The 19,316-nt window shown below is 35.4% G+C and overlaps 1 protein-coding gene across 2 annotated transcripts in view; it reads right to left on the reverse strand.

Moving 5' to 3' along the window:
* LOC148948510 (solute carrier organic anion transporter family member 4A1-like) overlaps positions 1 to 19,316 on the reverse strand; it is a 126,614-nt gene that overhangs the window by 70,868 nt on the left and 36,430 nt on the right. For both annotated transcript variants that reach the window (XM_089093959.1, XM_089093960.1), the window contains exon 2: positions 12,528 to 12,636. In XM_089093959.1, the coding sequence (XP_088950085.1) occupies positions 12,528 to 12,593 (66 nt within the window). In that variant the 5' untranslated portion in view covers positions 12,594 to 12,636. The remainder of the gene's footprint in view (positions 1 to 12,527; positions 12,637 to 19,316) is intronic.

Genomic DNA, 19,316 nt, shown 5'->3' on the forward strand with positions numbered 1-19,316 from the left:
TACGAGAAACGCATGTCTTTGGGGAGTTGCGTGGGTGGTTAGATCCAACCGGCGGGAGGCTAGGCGCGAGCGACCCTGCCACTGCCTTCGGAGTATTTTTGCTCCGTGTGTTAGACCAGTTAGACGGAAACGCATTTAAAATGGATCGGAAAAAAAAATCAGGGCTTGAATATAGAACAGAGAAGAAACAAAGAATGATGGCGGAAAGCCATAAAGGATCGAGGGACATCTCTGATTATTTTGCCAAGAAAGATCAGATTAAAGGTAAGCTTTTAAAGATAGAACAATAAGGAAGGAGTGTCGTTTAAAGTGGGTATCAACACTTCTAATTTCTAGCTTTAGCCCATTGTCGGATAGCTTTCCTGATAAGGCTCATTCGTCAAGCTTCATCGCGTACCAGCTACTTTTGTTGTTATATATTGCATACGGTCCCTCTTGTACAGTGTTCTTCGTATGCAATTTGTCCGAAGCGTTTGACCTGATTTTTACCAGCCCACTCGTCTCGCCTGACGGTTATGATATTGGCTTAAAGCAGTATTTTTACCGACACACTGTGTCAGCTCTGAAATTATCTTTCAAATTCTTGCAGTTAAAGCTCTCTCTTTAGCCTTGTAAACTTCGGTGATAATTGTTTCGGGTTTCAGCTCTTGAAAAATATTTGTTAGCATATGTCGGGGATCGGTTCTTGGGGTTGCAAATTAAATTAGTGATGTTTAGGGTGGTATTTTATTTTAAAGTCCGGGTTTCCTAGAAATAGTTTTGGGGTATGAAAGTTCAAGATTGTTGGGGGAGTTTAAAGTTAATGTTGCTGATTCAGTTTATTTTCAAATTTAGTTCCAATTCTGCCTTCACCATGATGAGAGTTAAATCTACTAAAGCAAGCCATTATACAAAGTGTATATACGTTTACAATAAATGTCTTGTGCAAAATTTAAAAGAGAAACTTTTTTTGTTAGATGTTGAGACGACGGCAACTTCTGATGCCCACTCTGAGTCGACGGTCGGAATGCACAAAAACGCATTCAGCCAGGAGAACGAACTGTCACCAACAACTCCGTCCACTTCACAGACGGCCTTCATAACAAACTTCGGCGAAACGACACACACTGATCAGCTGACTGAAGGATCAAGAAGCAGTACTCAAACCATGGTGGTACATAGCCAAACACTGATTTCACAGTCCCCGCACCCGCAGCAGAATCAAAGCGCTATTTTTTCGCCTGAAACTGACTTCACGCCGTCGAATGACCTTGGTATTGCAGTAGCGCTGAAAGAGCGAAATCAGTTGTCTTCTGGCGAAATTATGTTTCTTATGAACGAAAGGTGGAAGCCGAAGAACCAATCTGATCTTCCAGTCTCGACACAAAAGAGAAAAGGTGGCGAAGTCAAGCGTCGCTTGAATACCGAACATCTTGCCCGGTATCCTTGGCTCGCAGTGAGTCGTCATCCAGACCACGAAGGCCTTTGGTGCAGTGTTTGTGTTTTGATGAGGACCAACGAAAGCGGAGGAGGATGGCTTTATCTGGAGGCGGCGGAGGGCAAAAAATGGGAAAGTTGGTCTTGAAACCGCTAAAAGACTATTCAAAACTTACCGGGAAAGATGGTGCGCTGACAAACCATGCTGAAGCACAGTTTCACAAACACTGCCAGGAAAAAGCTGCCACGCTGCTAACAACGTTTCAGCGCGGTAGTCAAGATCAAGATATCAGGAATGCTCTGGACTGTGAAAGGGTCAAGCAAATACAGCAGAACCGTGCACTCTTGAGAAGCGTTGTTGAAACTGTCAAGCTTTGCGGGGCACAGAATATCCCCCTTCGTGGCCACCGTGATGATGGCAAACTTGATATCCAAAACTCTGATGTCATTACAGCAGTAAACGACGGAATTTCCGGGAATTTCCGCCACCTACTTCGGTATCGGATTCAGAGTGGAGACTCACAACTTAAAAATTTACTTGAAAATGCACCGAGCAACGCCAAATATACGAGTAAACAGATCCAGAATGAACTGATTGGAACAATTGGGGAAATGATAAAAACCGAAGTAGTGAGAAAAGCAAACAAAGCAACGGTTTGGTGTCTTCTTGCGGACGAGTCAACAGACAGGCAGTCCAGGGAGCTGATGGTCATTGTTTGTCGTTATGTGTGTAAAACCGAGCAGGGATACGTGATTCGAGAAGATCCTTTTGCAGTTGTCGATGCCTTTCAAACCCTGTCAAGACTCGCTGGAGATGAGGAAAGTGACGACGGTAGAAGCATCGAAGAGAAGCTAGACGGCAAGAGCCTCGGGAAGCTGCTGTTGAGTGAGGTCAGGAAGTCATATCTGGATTTGTCAAAGTGCGTTGGTCAAGGATACGACAAAGCTGCTAGCATGGCAAGCTTGACAAATGGTGCTGCTGCTGAAGTTAAACGCCAGTGTGAACTGGCAGATTACTTCCACTGTGTGAGCCATGCCACAAATCTCTCATGTTCAAAGATAGTTTCAGTTCCCATTCTGCGCAATGCCCAAGACGTTGTTCGAGACACAATTTCTCACTTCAGCTCAAGTGCCAAGAGAACAAGACTTCTAAAAAGCATCTTATCGCGGACAAAGCTAAAACAGAGACACTCGTCAGTCTTTGTACCACGAGATTTGTAGAGAGACACGAAGCAATCAGCAGGTTTTGGGACTCTCTTCCGTCGATCGTTTCTGCTCTGCAGGAGATGGAAGGATGGCACGATCGAGAGGCAAGTAGCAGAGCTTATGCATTACGATCCTGCATTGAAAAATAGGACTGGTTTGCCTGAATTTGTTTTCGTCGATCATGAAACCTTTGGCCGAGTCACTACAACAGAAGGATGGTGACCTCGTGAGAGCCTTGTCCCTCATTAGCAGCGTGAAGGCAATGCTGGAAGATGTGCGATCACATGCCGAAACCAAATTCAGACTGCTTTACGAAGATCTTCTGAAAATGGCCGAAAAGATTGATGCTACCATCAAGGTAACGCAGCCACGCATAGCTTCACGTTCTACATACCGGGCAGGGGTACCCAAGATGGATCCAGAAAGTCATTATAGGATGGCGGCATTTATTCCAGCCCTGGACGCCATGCTGCTTGATTTTACGGAGCGGTTCAGCTGCCATTTTACGAATGCTGCAAAACTTTCAGCTTTGATCCCGGCTGTGGTTAATGGCAAACGCTGGGAGGACGTTCAGCCAGGGTACGAAAAGTACAAGGAGCTGCTCGTGGGTACGGAGATAGACGTTAAAACCGAGTTCGAGATTTGGAACAAGTATTGGTCTAAGGAAACCGTGCAAAAACCGAAAACAGCTATTTCAGCGCTGAACAGTTGTCAGGAAAATGTATTTCCCAACATCTTCGCATTGTTGACAATTCTCGCGACGCTTCCTGTGTCAACCTGTGAAGCAGAACGAATGTTTTCAAAGGTTGACAGGACATGTTCATCAATACGAAGCACGATGACTGAAGAGAGGTTGGAGGCTCTACTACTCATGCAGACTTACAGAGACGAACTGCCGAAAACAGACGATGCTATCGATATGTTCGCTCTCAGAAAAGCTCGCCGATTGAGTTTAGTTGTGTAGTGTGGTACTGTTTTTATTTTCTTTTGCTACGTTTTACCTTTATGAGCATATTTGGCAGTGTTTTCATATAAATAAAGAGCTATCAAATTAGTCCTGTATAATCATTTTTTGGCGCCCTGGGTCCGGCGCGGCCCCCCCCCCCCCCAAGATTTTCCTCTAGATCCGCTGGTGGGTTTTTACCACTGAATGGTAGAAAGTCACAGGTTTTTGTGCTAAAGGCTCCTAATATGACCTAATATTCAGCTAAAAGTTGAATTTTGTAGATCTCACATTTTTAAATTATTTTTAGTGATTTTGAAACAACATCTATGCATCATAAATCTAAAGCTTTATACCATTAATCACAAATAGCAACCATGGCTATTTTGAATTGAATTTAAAAAGACGATAGGTCGGAGTGAAAAGGCTTTTATATTATTGAATTTTTTCTCTGTAAAACCAATTTCCAGAAATTATCTGTCTGTTATTAGATTGTAAAAAGTGTCTTTTAAGCTTCTTTTATAAGTATTTTAAGCTGCTGCTTTAGCAGCATCTAAAACCTTGCGAGACTGGTTATAGTCTTTTGTGCATGATACAATACACTACATTACCCACAGTCCAAAGAGCATTGGAGAATTTCATGACCACCAGAAATTCGCTAAAATTGAAGTGAAACAGTTGATATAGGTGGTTTTTACGAGATGGCTCAGCTTTGAAGCATCCATCAGGCGGCTATTAGAAACCTGGAATGCCTTGTTATTGTTTTACGGTGGTCACGCGTTAGCCGAGGGTACTGCAGACTAGGCGAGCAAGGAGAAGGCACTCAAAATATGCAACGCTTTAAACAGTCCTGTCACGAAGGCCTCTCTCTATTTTCTTGCCCATGTTCTTAGGATTACCAACTCCCTAAACACTGACTTTCAGAGCAGTGGCACAAGAATCCGTAGGCTGGTGAGCAGTTTCATTACGACGTACGCAATATTACTCAAAAAGGTTCATTAGAAAACACCTGATACTGGTAGCGAAATCACCTTTCTCCATAAATTTGGTTCCCGCGAACAATCTTGAACTGGATGACATGAAATTAGGCACCAATACCCAATGTTACCAGGAAGAACGCGGACCAAGGATGGCTGAGGACTCACTCAAAGCATTTAAGGTCAACTGTCTGAGGTTCTGCAAGCAGATGAGACAAAGAATAAGCTGGGAAGATCCAATTTTGTCTGATCTTAAGATTTTGGATCCCCGTGTTGCCCTCGGATCTGAGAAGGTGTTCATTATTTGCATTCTCGTGCGCTTTTCTACACTTCTGGGAAGTAAAGCAGCGATTGTAGAACACGAGAGATAAAGCATTTGCCGTCAGCTGCTAGATCTCAGGCTGAGCCAAGCTGATCTTGGACAAGATCTGTTTAACCACCTATCTTGTTTCTCGAAGAGTTTTTTGCGTCTAAAGAACGATATTGGCGAAAAAAATTTTTCTGATCTGTCGACCTTTATGTTGCACCTCTGTTGTCTCTCCCGTACAAGCACTGCTGCAAGCGAGCTGCGTAACAAGCTGAACATCGGGATAGTTAGTGCATTGATGAGACCAAACAGTTGGTAAAGTCGCTTCCTGACTATTCCAAGTGATCTACTGGATAAGGCTATCAAATGGAGAGAGGCAGTTTGTAATAAAGAAGATCCTCGTTGTGCTGAACCTGACAGCTCACACTCTGACACTGAATAGAGTACTGACTTTGATGGGGTGAGCATTTCGTTGCTTCTATGCATTCCAGCTCCAATGCAAAGGTTCAGCTCGTAATTTTTCCTCGTACCAACGATAATTCATCCTTTTTTTCCTTTCGAAGAGAACAATTGTCTTTTCTCATTAAATCGTAAAGATATGAGAGGGAATTGTTACTGATTGATAAAAATAAACCAATGACTTATGTTACTGTAGATACTAGGCCAAAACTTTGGAATGAGCTTCAAGAACAGATTAAATAAAGATAATTTTGATCAGAAGTGAGGTTTGAAGATGTACTTTAAGGAGTTAAAGGATTTCAATAAGCTTTTCTTTAAAGCGCGAGAGGATTTAGAGTTGTTTTTTTTTTAACTCGATCTTATAAGGTGATATAATTTTAAATATTACGAAAGAAAAAAATTAATGTTTATTAAAGAAGAATCAGATTGTAAAGATATTATTAAACAGTTATTAGATTATTAAGATTTCAGAAAGTTTCCTGTTTATTTTCTAAAATTAGTCTTTTTCATAATGTTGAGAATTGTGAGTTTCTAGTTTTTAATAGTTCAACTTCCTCTAATGTTCCGTTAGGTCGTCGTGATTTTTCTATACCCACTGCTCCTGTTTTTCGACGGTTGGGTATCAATGTTACTAAATCGATTTCTAGCCTTTGCGAGTACACTGTTTGTGATATTAGAAAGGAAATTTAAATTGGTTTTTTCTAAGATTGCTAGGCAATCGAGGGACGTATAACAGACGAGAACTGGGTAGGCTATATTCTACTTTTTGTGATTATTTTGTCCTTTACCTTTCTGGTCTTTCCCCTTTTAAAGAAGAAAGCCGTTAAACATATCCGGTCTTTTTATTTCAGATATTGTAAATTCTACTTTATCTCTCCCCCCCCTTGGCATAGTAGTGGTAAAATAATTAGTAAGTTTGAAGTTCTCGATGTAACAGCAAAGTTTGCTGTGCTGCAAGGAAGGCTTTCTGATTCATCTTTTTTTTGTTTTTCGCCTCATCATCCTTTCGTCCGTCTGTTCGGTTAATTTCATTGTAGTGTATTTTACTTTATTTTTTCTCTTTTTTTCCTTGTCTTACTCACAACTTTGTGTATGACATGGGTTATAAGTAAATTATTATTATTATTATTAGGGAAATAACTGAGAAAAGCCAGGCAACTAGAACAGACTTAAAAAATGCAGCATAAGTGGATTTAATTGTTTTGGTCTAGAGTCAGCATTGCCTAAGGACATGTTTTAGTTTTTCAAAATTCTTGCTTTAGGATTCGCAATAGGAATTAGAGAAAAATATCTCTTTACATTCGAACAGATTTCCCTTCAGCCTCTAAAGATTTCCTTTCAACCTTCAAGAAAAATCTTATACATCTGAACCTAGCAATAGATAAATCTTGATAGTATCTGTCTCATTTTCAGGGTTTAGGCTACATGTGGAATTTATTACACCATGACTTATATCAGGTGTGAGTTATCAACCAACATCATTGTATCAACAATTTAAATTAACTAATTATGATTCGGATCAGTTATGTTTTGTCAATCAATATCATTACATCAACCAGTCACATTTTTTGGTTTTTATGTCCATCTCGTTTGCCAAGACTTGAAGAACCGTAGTAGTGATAATTGTTTTCTTCTTTCGAAAACATCGCAGCATTTATTTGAGAATCCTATGCAAGCGGTCTAGTTTAAACCTTGTGTGCAAGACGAGCGTGGCTGGCTAATTTTTAGTACCTATTGCTTTAGATTAGAAGTTGCCAGAAATTGTACTCGGATCATCAAAATTTAGCGTGGTTTCTAAGAAAACAGGTGGAGTGTTTTGAAAATATGATTTGTGAGAACGTGAAATTCATTTCCCTGGTGTCCTTTTGAAAACTGTAATATCATAACCTAAGTTGGAAGCAGTATAGATAGAAGCAGTATAGTGACACAAATTGCAGACTCTGCAACCTGACTAAAGAAACTTTGCAACACCTTCTCTTTGAATGCACTGCAAGTACTCCTGGAATTTATAAACTACATACCCTATCCCAAAATTTTAAACTTCCACTAGATATTAACCTGATTGTGGATGCTCCCTTGCCAGCCTTTATTGAAAAGAAGTTTTACAGAGAGGCAATTGATGTGTTAATGAATTTAGATGTTCTTTGAGTGAGTAACATCTTCCGAAGTATTGTAACTTTAAAGAAGAGGGGTCAACAAGCAGAAGAAGGGGAGGGTCCTGTCGCAAGAGCCGTAGAGGTACCTGCCGAGGTTACTCTTAAATTGCGGGTAAATGGTAGCAGGACCCTACGCTTCCCTTGTTTGGCCCTGATTAAAAAGCCAATATAGTTTCCCCCCCCCCTTTAATGCCATGGAGGAGAATCTACCAACTTGGAAGCCAGAAAGACACCAAATGATGGAGTCCAAGTGATTTCTAACGAAGAAGAAGAAAAGTGCAGTTAGAAGCCGAAAGGAGTCAATTTAGGATTCCAGGTGCTTTTTTTAAGAAGAAGAAGAAGTTGTATAGAGAGTTATGTGGGTGACCAAGTTTGATGTCTAGTGATTGCTTTAGACCTTGGCAAAATTAACGTGCGAATGCCCCTTTTCTTTTTTTATGATCTACGAACTTATTTTACTTATGCAAGAAGTTTTGCTTTGTGTTAGTTAAATACAGTTTCTTTAAAGCAGATTTCTGGTCCGTCAAGTTTGGAAATGCTCAAAATTTAGGAGCATTGCATGATTTTGACTTAAATCTAAAAAAAATGCAGTGAATACTCATTAGCTAGATAATTCAGCCCTACAGTCGCCTTAAGTATCTGAGGGTTACTTTCAAATATTCAGAAAACAGCACGATATAGGAGTTGTTAAACAATTTTAACCACTTGAACAACCAGTTGCCTGAGTGGTTAACGTGATCAACGTCTTTTGTTCTAGATCCCGGAATCATGTGGAGGAATCAGTTAATGAAGACTGAACTCAACAAAGTTGTTTTGCAACAAACTACATCTTTTTATTTTACCTTCCATTATCTTGCGAACTTCTATCTAAGCAGCGTAATTTGCCATTTTATCTCCTTACATCATAAGTTGCGCTATGGGGTGAAACTTACAAAATTTGATAGAAAATGTACGAACCAAAAGACTGATAGTTCCTGCCTGGTATTGCGAATAGATTTCTAGTCTGGGAATTGGGATTTCTGTCAGGTTTGCACATGGTCTTTAAGGAAAATCCTATGTGTCTAAACTTAGATGCAATTACATGATGCGGAAAACCGTGCACACGTGATCATACGTTTTTTCATGCAGATTGAACAATTTTATTCTCAAGTTTAACCCATAGATCCTTAATAGCTACCGAAGATCAACGACTCGCATCTTTGTCGCATAACTAATGCAATTATTGAAGTGAAAATGAGTTTCGATGATTGGTCCTTTACTTTCCGACTAAAATAGGTAGCGGTATTTATATAAAATTTCGCTCTGTTGACATTCTCATGACGATATCTTTCTGTCATCTATTGAAATTGAAAAGCACTACATGTAATTTATATGTAGCGTTAATGTCAAAGCTGGAAATACCTGCAGACCTCATGGAGGGAACAGACCGCTTGGTAGCATTCCTCTCGATTTTCCATGACGTGTTTTCGGGCCAGAGGCAGATTTTCCCAGGTTTAAGTATCTTTGCAGTAGCATTCAAGTGCTGCTGCTTCAGAGTAACAAATATAAACTTTAGTAAGAAAGTAAGAATGCCTGAACACGCTCCAAAAGTGGTCACCGGTTTTTTGACGAATTTCACAGGTTTTTTGGCACTTTTTTCACAGGTTTTCAAAATTAGTAGTGGCAACACTGTCGCTAGTATCCGTCGATGGCAGTTCATATTTTTTGGATTTTGTGCAAATCGCAGATATTGGCGAATAACTCGCTTTTATGGTTGTTAGGTATTCGGTTTTAATTCTTTAAATTTTTGGCTTTAATTGAATTTTATTCATCTTTTAAGTTTTTGTTTTTTCTTTGGTTTTTTGGTTCTTTTAACATTGACTTTCAGCGTTTGTTTTTTGTTGTTTTTTTCTTCGGCACTTTCCTTGGATACATTATTTCGTTTCACGCTGAAGAAGAGAGGCATTTGTCCTCTCGAAATATTCGATTTGTTTTTTCAGTATTTTCATTTGGCCTATAAAAGTCCCATTTTTGCTCCTTTTTCTTTCTTTATGTAAGGACAGATTTGGATATTCAGACAGTGCTTTCTTACTAGAACCCACATAAGAATATGTAGTTGTTGAGTTTATGGACGTTCCCCAAATCCAAAGATTGTGCTCCGAAAAACTAAGGAGCACAAGCTCTAAATCAAACGTGCATATTTAACTTTAGTTCTATCGATCATGAAGAATACTTTATCTAGAATGAAATTCTGATGCTCTAATGTCATGCGCTCCTAATTGAGATATTAGTGGTTTTCATTTATACCTTCAAAATGGTAGCTTTGCTAAATAATATCAATTTATTCTTATCTCAAAATAAAGAACTAAGTAAAAATTAAATGGGAATTATATACTAAAAAGTATATATCCTCCTCATAGATATTTAAGCTGCCTCAGTAAAACACTGAATTAATTCAGTTCATTTTAAGGAGTTCATATGTCCGGAACTTTCATTTAAGAATTTTAAAGAGTCAAAAAGTTGGGGTGCAAATTGAAGTTAAAAAGCTTTATCATAGTCAAACTAATCCTTGACATTGTGTTTCGATAGACTACTATATTTGTAAGATTGTATTCTTGTATATTATATGTGCAAAAATTTCAAAAATGGCCCCGGCGATTGACAGAGATCAAGAAACTAGGTAAACAAACAACAATAGTTATTGATACGATCAGAAGAACAAATTAACAAAACAGAAAGAAAAAACATGCAAAAGGGAAAGGGAAAATATAGGACTCAATGTGAGATGGAGAAAAAAAACTATATAAAAACACAATTGCCAATGTTGGGAATAACTCCCAGTTACAAGGGGAAAAGATGACTAGCTTACAAGTAAAGACTTAAAAACCATACCTCAGGTAAGCTTTCTTATCAAACAGTTCATGGTAACGAACTGTAAGTAAGGAGCGACTCGGCTCAATGGTAACCAAAACTCTAGAAAACGGAATTTTGATACCAATAGATACATCAAAAGAATCAGATTTTAATGTTGACTTCAAATATGTAAGTTTAATCAAGTTTATTTCCTACCTATCAAAAGTTACGCGCCTGAGAAAATTTGGCTGATTTTCGAAAAAAGGGGGAAAGACCCCCTAAAAGTTAAAGAACCTTAATGAAAATCACACCATCATATTTAGCGTATCAGAGAGCCCAACTGCAAAGGTTTCAAGCTCCTATCTACAAAAATGTGGAATTTGGCATTTTTTGCCAGAAGAAAGATCACGGATGCGTGTTTATTTGTTTTTTGTTTTTTTGTTGTTTTTTTTCCAGGGGTGATTGTATCGACCCAGTGGTCCTAGAATATCGCGGTAGGGCTCAATGGACCGGAAATTAAAAGTTCTAGTGCCCTTTTTAACTGACCAAAAAGTGGAGGGCAACTAGGCCCCCTCCCACGCTCATTTTTTTCCCAAAGTCACCCGATCCAAATTTTGAGATAGCCATTTTGTTCAGCATGGTCTAAAATATGACAACTATGTCGTTTAGGATGACTTAATCCCCCTAAGTCCCCAGGGGAAGGGCTGTAAGTTATTAACTTTACCCAATGTTAACATATAGTGTTGGTTATTGGGAAGTATACAGACGTTTTCAGGGGGGATTTTGTATGGTAGTGGTGGGGGGGGGGGGTTGGGGGTTATGTGGGAGGGTGTTTCAATAAGGGAAGTTTTCATGGGGGAAGGGACATTGCTATGAAGGGGGTGCCGGATTTCCCAGCATTATTTAAAAAAAAGTTCAGAAATTATATATGTAAAAAACAAGTTTTTCAACTGAAAGTAAGGAGCAGCATCAAAAGTTAAAACGACAGAAAACATTACGTATATAATTGGGTTCACCCCCTAGTCAATACCTTGCTCTTTAAGCCAAAGATTTTTTAGTACTTTCATAAGAGCTATTTATTCTAATTAACGGCATTTGTGATTAAGGGGTCATTTTCAAAGAATTGGAACAAAGTTCGAACTTTAATTTAAAGAGCAAGGTATTGACTAGGGGGCGAACCCTCTAATATATGTATTAAAAATATATAAATATAGAAGTTCGTTATGTAAGTTAATTCTTAAGTTACGTATATTTATTACTAATAAAAACGTTCGTAAATAGAATTAAACAAGTTTTGAGAAAGCCATTTAACCAAATAAAAGTACGCGTAAAATTAATATTCAAATTTTGTTTTAATTATTCATGTACGGTGAGCCAAAATCAAAACCTGCATTAATTCATAAACGTTCGAAAATTAAAGAAAAAACAAGTTTTTTTTAACTGAAAGTAAGGAACGACGTTAAAACTTTAAACGAAAAGAAATTATTGCGTATATAAAAGGGGTTGTCCCCTCATCAACGCATCGCTCTTTACGCTAAAGTTTGACTTTCTCACAACTCTGTTTTTTTTAAACAATGAAAAAATTTCGCGAAAAGAGCGAGGCGTTGAGGAGGGGACAGCCTCTTTCATATACGGAATAATTTCTGTTCGTTTTAAGTTTTAACGTCCTTCCTTACTTTCAGTTAAAAAAACTTGTTTTTTTTTTATTTAATCACCCACAGATATTTTGGTAAATTGATCATGGGAAACCTTTCATGACTAATGATCAAAGGGTGAGGGGCTCATATTTGAACCCAAACCTGGCTCTTTTGGAATTATTTCGAGGAATTACATAAGGTTTGAAACAAGCTAGAATACAGAAACAATTGAAAATGAAAGACAGGAAAAGTAGAGAGAAAAAAAAAATCAAGTTCCGATTTTTCTTAGACTTATAAATTTATATTAATCTTTATAATAGGTTTTTAGTTATATATAATAAGTTTTATACTGTAGTGTAAAATCATATATACCTGAATATTTATTATACTATATTTTTATACTATAAAATATGTAATAATTATGTAGTTAATATATATGATACATTTTAAAAAACTATAAGTTTTCATAGACTTTTTTGTTTTTATAAATTTCACCCAATCCTCAATTACATTGATACACTTCTTATTAGCCTCCCTCATAGTTTGCTGCATTTTGTTTTTCTTATTGCTTACAACAATTATTCTTTTACTCACCTCTTTCTTGGTTTGAGTTTCGCCATAAGGAGGCGGTGGAGTGGTTGGTATCCCTTGAGTTTGCATTAATCAAAGAGTACTCTCTGCTTGCATCAAGTTTCTTCAACTACTAAATTAGAATATTTGGCTCATTTAGCTAATTTAGAAAATGAAGCAAAAGTTAAAGTTGGTTAGGAAATCGCAAATTAATTGCACTGTTCTTTATTTAAAGATAAGAGCCTTAGAATAATTAAGTTGTATTTATGTATTCTCTTAGTCAATGCAGTAGAAATTCTTTTTCTCCCGTCACTCTAATGCTTTGTGGTTATTTCCCGTCGGTATCTTTTACCATTTATTGTACCATTTCGTAAATTTGTTTTGTGACATAACTTCAATTTTTAAAAGCCTGATATTGTAAAATATCCTCTAACTGTTAGAACTACAGGTATATAGATAAAGGAAAAGCAGACTTTCGATCCCTGAAAATGTATATAAATAATTGCAAGCACATATTTGGGGGAGGGGATACATGAGGACTAAAGTCTCACCCCCTCCGTAAAGATATCTTTCGTGCTATACCTAGATAATGACGCAAAAACTATTAAATTAGTGAATATAAAACACTTTAGTGTTTAATCCGACTGTTGAATCAGATTTGTTTATTCATCTATATTAGTACCTGTCGTAAGTCCGTTTGCTATAATTGTTTGTTTATTTTTTGTTCGTTTTTGGTTTCATTTATTCTTTAATAATGATTTCTGGTCATTTTAAGTTTGAACTATTATAGGTTTTTATTTTTGCTGTTCATAACTTTAATAGGAGTAGTATCCCCTTAGAAACTCCGAGCACGCAGGTATCTCATCATTCAGAGTACACAGGTATCCCATTACTCCGAGCTCCATGTATTCTTACCATTCCTACGACTATATGGAGTTGCTAGTTTCTTGTATCCAGCTAAAAACTTCTAGGAGATTTAACTTTTCCGGAAACAATATATGCCTATTTTCTCGACGAAACAATGCCATTGATACAAGCGCCATGTACTCCCATCATTCATACGATACATATGGTGTTATCTCAATTTCCCGGGCGATAAGAAAATTCTTGGAAATTCATGCCAGATATTCCTTCTGTAACATCGCCAGAAATACAAGTGGCCAGTACCCCATTATTGCAGCCAAATACTTTGACATAAAAGAATGTTCGTCCAAGTTATTAAGGGGGTAGCCTTTCTTTAACTTAATTTTTTCAGACTTTTTTGCATGTCTTAAAATTACATTAAATATACTTATAACAAAAACATTACTTGCGATATTTAAAAAAAATATAAAATGGGGATGATATAAGAATATTTCTGTCGTGATTTTTTCTATAAGAAAGAAAAATAATGTTTGTAATTATGTATTTTTACTTAATTATTCTTATTGAACTTTGAAACTGATATTTATTCTTTTTTTTTCATTTCTTAAAATCACATTAAATAAACTTATAGTAAAAAAATCCTGTGATATTTTAAAATCACATTAAATAAACTTATAGTAAAAAAATCCTGTGATATTTTAAGAGTACAAAATAAAGATGTTATAAATTAGTTAATCGTGATTTTTTCTATTAAAAAAATAATGTTTGTAGTGACGCTTCTTTTTGACAGTTTTTTTTATTGAGCTCTGAAACTGAAATTTTATCCACTTTCTTTCTCATGTCTTAAAATCACATTAAGTATACATGTAACAAAAAATTCACACGTAATATTTTATAAAGTACAAAAGTAAGATGTTATAAATATTTCAATAGTGATTTTTTCTATTAGGATAATAATGCTTGTAGTGACATTATTTTTACCTAATTTTTTTTAACTAAATTTTTTTCAACATTTTCCACGTCTTAAAATCACATTAAATATACGTATAACAAAAATATCAATGGTTATATTTAAAAAAAATACCAAATGGGGGTGAAATAAATGTCAGTCGTTTATTTTTTATTAGAATAATAATGTTTGTAGGGACATTTTTTTTATTGAACTTTGAAACTGAAATTTTTCAACTTTTTTTTGTCTTAAAATCACATTAAATGTGCATATAACAAAAGAAAATTTACCAGTGGTATTTTAAAAAGTGAAAAACGAAGATGTTATAAATACGCCAATCGAGATTTTCTCAACTACAAAAATAATGTTTCTAGTGACATTTTTTTAGACACTTAGAATTTTTTTTGGATGCTTTTTATATGTCTTAAAATGACATTAAATTTACTTCTAACAGGCTTCAGCATGAAAAAATTGTGAACAAAGATTTTTGTTCAGAGAAAAATACTACTGGTACTACTCTGGTGGAGGTTGAAGGTACTAGCGGCAGTGAAATGAACCCACGAGCATCCATTGTTGCAGTAGAAATGCCCAGGGGACATCGAATAGCCATTGAAAGGGATGAGTAGACTCAGCGAGATATTGCTTAAAGGAGAATCGGTTTGACATTGAATGGGATGAGTATTCTTTAGACATAGTGAATAACATTGAGAATATGAGGAAGGAGATCTCTAATACTACCAAGAATATTAAAGACAATTCAAAGAAAAGCAAAGCATCGCCTTAGATTTTTTTGGAAATTAGAATATTTTAAATCTTTTAAAGTGACAACACCCTGGATAATTACTAAAGAAAACATTAATAATGAGTTAATAAAAATCGTGAATTAATTTGTATTTCAGACAAATCCCAACAACGAAGGGGCTTTTCCGACATTTTGGATAGAATATGGTATACGTTATTAAACGGAAAGGAATCTGACTTTTCCTCTTCGATACTGTGAATTTTTTGATTAAATCAGAAGCAATCTTATACAAGTGTACCTTATGACAAAAGATATATACATACTACAAGATACTTTAAATGCAACTGTGAAATATATTAAAGGCTAAAATGTGAGCCAGTATGTGAAAATAGTGTGATAAGTATGATATTTTTTTAAATAAAAATGTTTAGAAATGATAAAAAAAGAGTCTGAGATAGGTTAATAGGGTTTTACATAGTCTATAAGAGACGAACAGATGAATTAAATTCAACACGGTTTACTCCTTGAATTTTCCTAAGAACTAAAAGGTTTAACTCTGTTGAGTATAAATTTTAAACTATTGAGTTGAATTTGATGTGTTTTCTTCCTTGAATTTTCCTAAGGACTACAGGGATTAACTCTGTTGAGTATAAAGTTTGAACAGATGAGTTAAATTTGACACTGTTTTTCCTTCAAATTTCCTAAGAACTAAAAGGTTTAACCGTGTTGAGTAAAACATCTCTATTGACGTGATAGGTTCGTTTAGGTTCACTTACCGTGGGCGGTTACGCTAGGCAAACCTAAAACACTAACTTGAAAGCAGTTAACTCAATGTAACATAGCTTAAAATTAACTTATGCTGCCATATATAGCACAATCTCAAAAGATGCCAGCCCTTGAGGTAGGGAAAACGTGTCGCCATCTACAATTTTAAATATAAAACTCAATTTAAGTTTTGGTTGTTTTTGCTATGGGACTGCCTCTGCATTACTCTCTGGTTTGTCATTGAAAGTGGTTAGTTTATTTTATGTTTTCGATCAATTTTAATTGTGTACTGGAAGGATAAACACATACGTATTATTAAAAAAGTAAAGATGAAATATTCCAAGAAAGTTTGTGCACATGATAGAGTTATCGTATCAACGACTACTGACAAGGACGAATATTTGAACTTTAAAACAAGCACTAGTGGTAATACTATTGGGAATGTATGGGTGTATTTTCATGACATTGAGACATTAGATTTCTTTTGGGTATCGAAACAATTCAAATCTTAAGAAGGTTGGTATGTGAGAGTGAGGTATCCAGAGATGATACAATTCAAAGAGAATGCAAGCCTAAAACTATTAGTTGAATAAGAGGGGGGGGGGGAAACTTTTTACAAATTGTGCTGGTAACACCTTACCCACAGATAAACCCTATCGCCAGCTTTTGGGTATTAGCATTCAACGGATGGTCAAAAGAAGACAGGCATATTCTTCTACCAATGTCATTATGCATATCTTGTCTAAATGTCAAAACTGCAAACTATTTAAGAATAATGTGGTAATAGACAGTGAAATCGAGAGCAAAATAAAAAGGGCATTGGCAGATTATATCACCAAGGATTATAAAGATGAATCAATGAAAAACAAAACGCCAGCAAACGTTAGTACTACCATTGATAGTTTATCATGAGACACAGACAATCAATCCAATAATACGGGTGACCAAACTCATATTGAACCTGTAGCTGAACCCATGTTAAAAGCCGTGTATGACACCGAAATGGAATAAGTGCTATGTCAAGGGAAAAAATAATGAGCAATTTTATAAAATGAGTTCAAAACATTTAAATTGTTTATATCATGATATTAATAACATGTACACTGTATATATTATGATTTAAATAAAAAAGAATTTTTCATTGCATTACTTTGTTATGTTTACATTATTTTTTTGTTATTCTAGCACCTCCAACGCTTAGAATGCTTATGTAATTTTTTTCTCAAATTATTAGAAAAAACTCAGATATATATTTCTGAGTTTTATCCTTAAATTATTAGAAAAAAAAATCAGAGATGCAAGAACAGGAATTTTCGGAAACAGACACCATTACCGGGCTCGACAGGCAGTATTAAATTCATCTGTTAAAACTTTGTAATCAACATAGGTAAAGCTATTCATTCTTAGGAAAATACAATCAATAAACCACGTCAATTTAATTCTTCACTTCAAACTTTATATTCAACAGAGTTAAATCTTTTAGTTCTTAGGAAAATTTAAGGAATAAACTGTGTCAAATTTAATTCGTAGGCTCAAACTTTAAACTCAACAGAGTTATACCTTTTAGTCCTTAAGAAAATGCAAGGAAAAAATTGTCTCAAATTTAATTCCTCTGTTCAAGCTTTATACTCAACAGAGTTAATCCTTTTAATCCTTAAGAAGATTCAAGGAATAAATCACGTCAAATTTAATTCATCAGTTCAAACTTTATACTCAACAGAGTTAATCTTTTTAGTCCTTATAAACCACGTCAAATTTAATTCATCATTTCAAACCTTATACTCAACAGAGTTAGTCGTCTTAGTCCTTAGGAAAATTTAAGGAATAAACCGTGACAAATTTAATTCATCGGTTCAGACTTTATTATAAACAGAGTTAAACCTTTCATTTCTTGGGAAGAGTTAATGAATAAACCACGACAAATTTAATTCATAACTTCAAACTTTATAATCAACAGAACTAAATCTTTTAGTTCTTCGGAAAATTCAAAGAATAAACCGTTCCAAATTTAATTCACCTATTCAAACCTCATACTAATTAGAGTTAAAACTATTTACTCTAGCGAAAATTCACTGAAACAGCCATGTTAAATTTAATTCATCACTTCAAACCTTACAATCAACAGAACTAAACCTTTTTCACGTTTGGAAAATTCAAGGAATATACCGTGTCAAAATTAATTCATCTGTTCAAACTTTATACTCAACAAAGTATAATTCAAGGATAATTCAAGGAATAAACCGTGTCAAACTTAATTCATCTGTTCAAACTTTATAATCAACAGAGATAGACCTTTTAGTGCTTAGGAAAATATAATGAATAAACTACGTCAAATTTAATTCATCAGTTCAAACTTTATACTGAACAGAGTTAAAATTTTAGTCCTTAGAAAAATTCAATGAATAAACCACGTCAAATATAATTCATATGTTCAAACTTTGTAATCAACAGAGTTAAAACTATTCATTCTTAGGAATATAAAACAAATAAACCACGTCAATTTAATTCCTCACTTCAAACTTTATATTCAATAGAGCTAAACATTTTAGTTCTTAGGAAAATTCAAGGAATAAACCGTGTCAAATTTAATTCATCTGTTAAAACTTAATACTTAACAGAGTTAAGGCTATTCATTCTTAGAAAAATTGACTTAATAAAACAGGTCAATTTTCATTCACCAGTTCAAACTTCATATTCAACAGAGTTGAATTGTTCAGTCCATAGGAAAATGCATTGAATAAACCTTATCAAATCTATTGCATCACTTGAAACTTAATGTTCAACAGAGTTAATTCTTTTAATCCTTAAGAAGATTCAAGGAATAAGCCACGTCAAATTTAATTCATCAGTTCAAACTTTATACTCAACAGAGTTGAACCTTTTAGTTCTTACAAAAAATTAATAAATCAACCCCGTCAAATTTAATTCATATGGTCAAACTTAATCCTTTTAGTCCTTATAAGCCACATCAAATTTAATTAATCATTTAAAACTTTATGCTCAACAGAGCTAGTCGTCTTAGTCCTTAGGAGAATTTAAGGAATAAACCGTGTCAAATTTAATTCATCGGTTCGGACTTTATAATTAACAGTGTTAAACCTTTCATTCCTTAGAATCACTGTAGGCTGCTGTGAACAGCCTTTATGCCGGGTTGTCTGTCGTTTCTGCTAAAACTGAATTTCTCATTTTTGGTTGTCATCACCCTCCCGATTTAAATATTCAGGTTGGCCCTGATTCAATTTCCGTCACTGCTTTACTCAAGTACCTTGGACTTGCATCCGGGGCCTCAATTCGAAAAACAAGGTCATTAACAATAAATGTGTTGAGAGAGAAGTTGAGAAAGTCCTATGGACGTTCTTCTGGAGTTAAATGTCAATTTGACCAAAACGCTTGGTCAACTTTATAACTTCTTTTTTGCTTCCCATATATTTTTTCTGGTGCCATAATGGAAATATTTTACAACAAATTCGATCTGTCTTTTTCAAATTTTGTA

The sequence above is a fragment of the Artemia sp. Qi Xiang Cuo genome, chromosome 9 (genome assembly GCF_049724085.1).
Source record: "Artemia sp. Qi Xiang Cuo chromosome 9, ASM4972408v1, whole genome shotgun sequence".
NCBI classification, from domain to species: domain Eukaryota; kingdom Metazoa; phylum Arthropoda; class Branchiopoda; order Anostraca; family Artemiidae; genus Artemia; species Artemia sp. Qi Xiang Cuo.